The sequence below is a fragment of the Nansenia antarctica genome (genome assembly GCF_963989245.1).
Source record: "Nansenia antarctica genome assembly, chromosome: 2".
Lineage (NCBI taxonomy): Eukaryota > Metazoa > Chordata > Actinopteri > Argentiniformes > Microstomatidae > Nansenia > Nansenia antarctica.
Genome location: NC_137675.1, coordinates 50,238,468 through 50,240,241, shown reverse-complemented (window position 1 = coordinate 50,240,241; position 1,774 = coordinate 50,238,468). Strand labels below are relative to the sequence as shown.

At 51.4% G+C, this 1,774-nt stretch overlaps 1 protein-coding gene across 1 annotated transcript; it reads left to right on the top strand.

Moving 5' to 3' along the window:
* Nucleotides 1–632: 632 nt before the first annotated feature.
* Nucleotides 633–1,774, top strand: junbb (JunB proto-oncogene, AP-1 transcription factor subunit b; the record flags this gene model as incomplete). Its single annotated transcript, XM_080524761.1, has 1 exon — nucleotides 633–1,774. One exon carries the CDS (start codon nucleotides 633–635, stop codon nucleotides 1,635–1,637), a length of 1,005 nt encoding a protein of 334 aa, XP_080380887.1. The 3' UTR covers nucleotides 1,638–1,774.

Here is a 1,774-nt window from a genome sequence, read left to right as displayed (position 1 = left end):
GGTTTAGCATTAGCTAAGACTATAGAGAGGAGTGAGAAACGAGGAGAGAGTTCAACTCTCGATTTGCATTACACAGCAGGTTTAATAAATTGGGTGCTATATTTCTCGCAGCTTCTCATCCAGCCCATCGCAGCCGTCGCTCTTTGCCCAGAGGCTTGTTTACAATCACAGTAGTTCCTGGCAATAGCGTCACACTGTCTGACGTTTGGTTGTCGGGGCGTGGCCCTAAGAGTCCTATCCAATCAGGAACCTTTCCCAATCTTGACAGCAAGTGTGTGTCGGTGTGTGTATATAAAAAGGCATGTGGATTCTGCCCTGTTCAAAACAGAGAATCTATCTCAACGAGCAACATAACGGGAAACCAACCTTATTTGTGAGAGTACAATTTGTATCCCACAAAAGGTTGGCAAAGACACAGCACCCAAGAGGTATTCAGACGAGACATAGGACATCATTCTCAAACCTTTGAGGACCACTGCTTGTTCTTGATCATAAAGTTTTGAACTTGGGACATCGCTGAAAAAGAAGACAGGTGCTTGCATTGATGCATGCTTTCTGCTGACACTGTCCGTTCACCAATACCCTGAGACTGTTTAGACGCAACCGGTAAGCGCATTTTACCCTACGACTTTATGTCTACAAAAATGGAGCAACCTTTTTATCATGACGACTCTTTTCTCTCGGCTTACGGCCACTCAGAAGCTGCACTGCACGACTACAAACTCCTAAAGCAGAATATGAATTTGAGCCTGTCAGAGCCTTATCGCAGCCTCAAATCTCAACTGAGAGCCGAGGTTGACTTGTACCAAGCGGGTCACCAAGACGTCGGGTCACTGAAGCTGGCTTCCCCCGAACTGGAGAGGCTTATCATCCAAAACAGTAACGGTGTCATTACTACTCCCACCCCAGGACAGTACTTCTACAACGGGGGCATCACCAATGAGCAGGAGGGCTTTGCGGAGGGTTTCGTAAAAGCACTGGACGAGCTTCATAAGATGAACCAGATGCCCCCGCCCAACGTGTCTATTGGAGCCGGCGGTGTGACGACGTGTTCGGCGGCGGCGGCCTCTAGCGTCTTCGGCTCCTCCCTGCAGCAGCCCGAGCCTCCCATCTACACGACACTGAACGCTTACTGCCCGAACACTAACCTCTCTTCCGCATCCAGTTACCCCACTGCCACCATCAGCTACCTACCGCCTCACCACCAGCAGCAGAGCCACCACCAACAGACCGCGACGCACGCGTCGCACCACTTCCAACACGCTCTGCCTGGCGCCGGGCTCCATCCTCAGCGACTGGTGGCTTTAAAAGAAGAACCCCAAACCGTCCCCGAGCTGCACAGCAGCGACTGCTCGTCGCCGCCGTTGTCCCCAATCGACATGGAGAACCAGGAGAGGATCAAGGCCGAGCGGAAGAGGCTGAGAAACCGACTGGCGGCGACCAAGTGCCGAAAGCGCAAACTGGAGCGCATCTCCCGGCTGGAGGACAAGGTGAAAGTTTTGAAGAACGACAACGCCGGGCTCTCCAGTACAGCCTCCGTGCTCCGGGAACAAGTCGCCCAGCTGAAGCAGAGAGTACTGACACATGTCAGCAGTGGCTGTCAGCTGATGTTAACGAGCAAGATGGAGGCATTTTGAATGAATGGAGAGACTGACACATTAACAATGATAGAAGTGATAACACTGGAGTAATGTTCTACATAAACAGCACTGGAATACCGGCAAGGCTATTGTTGATCATTGTTGACAATAGGGGCTGTGTGTAGACTACTCTC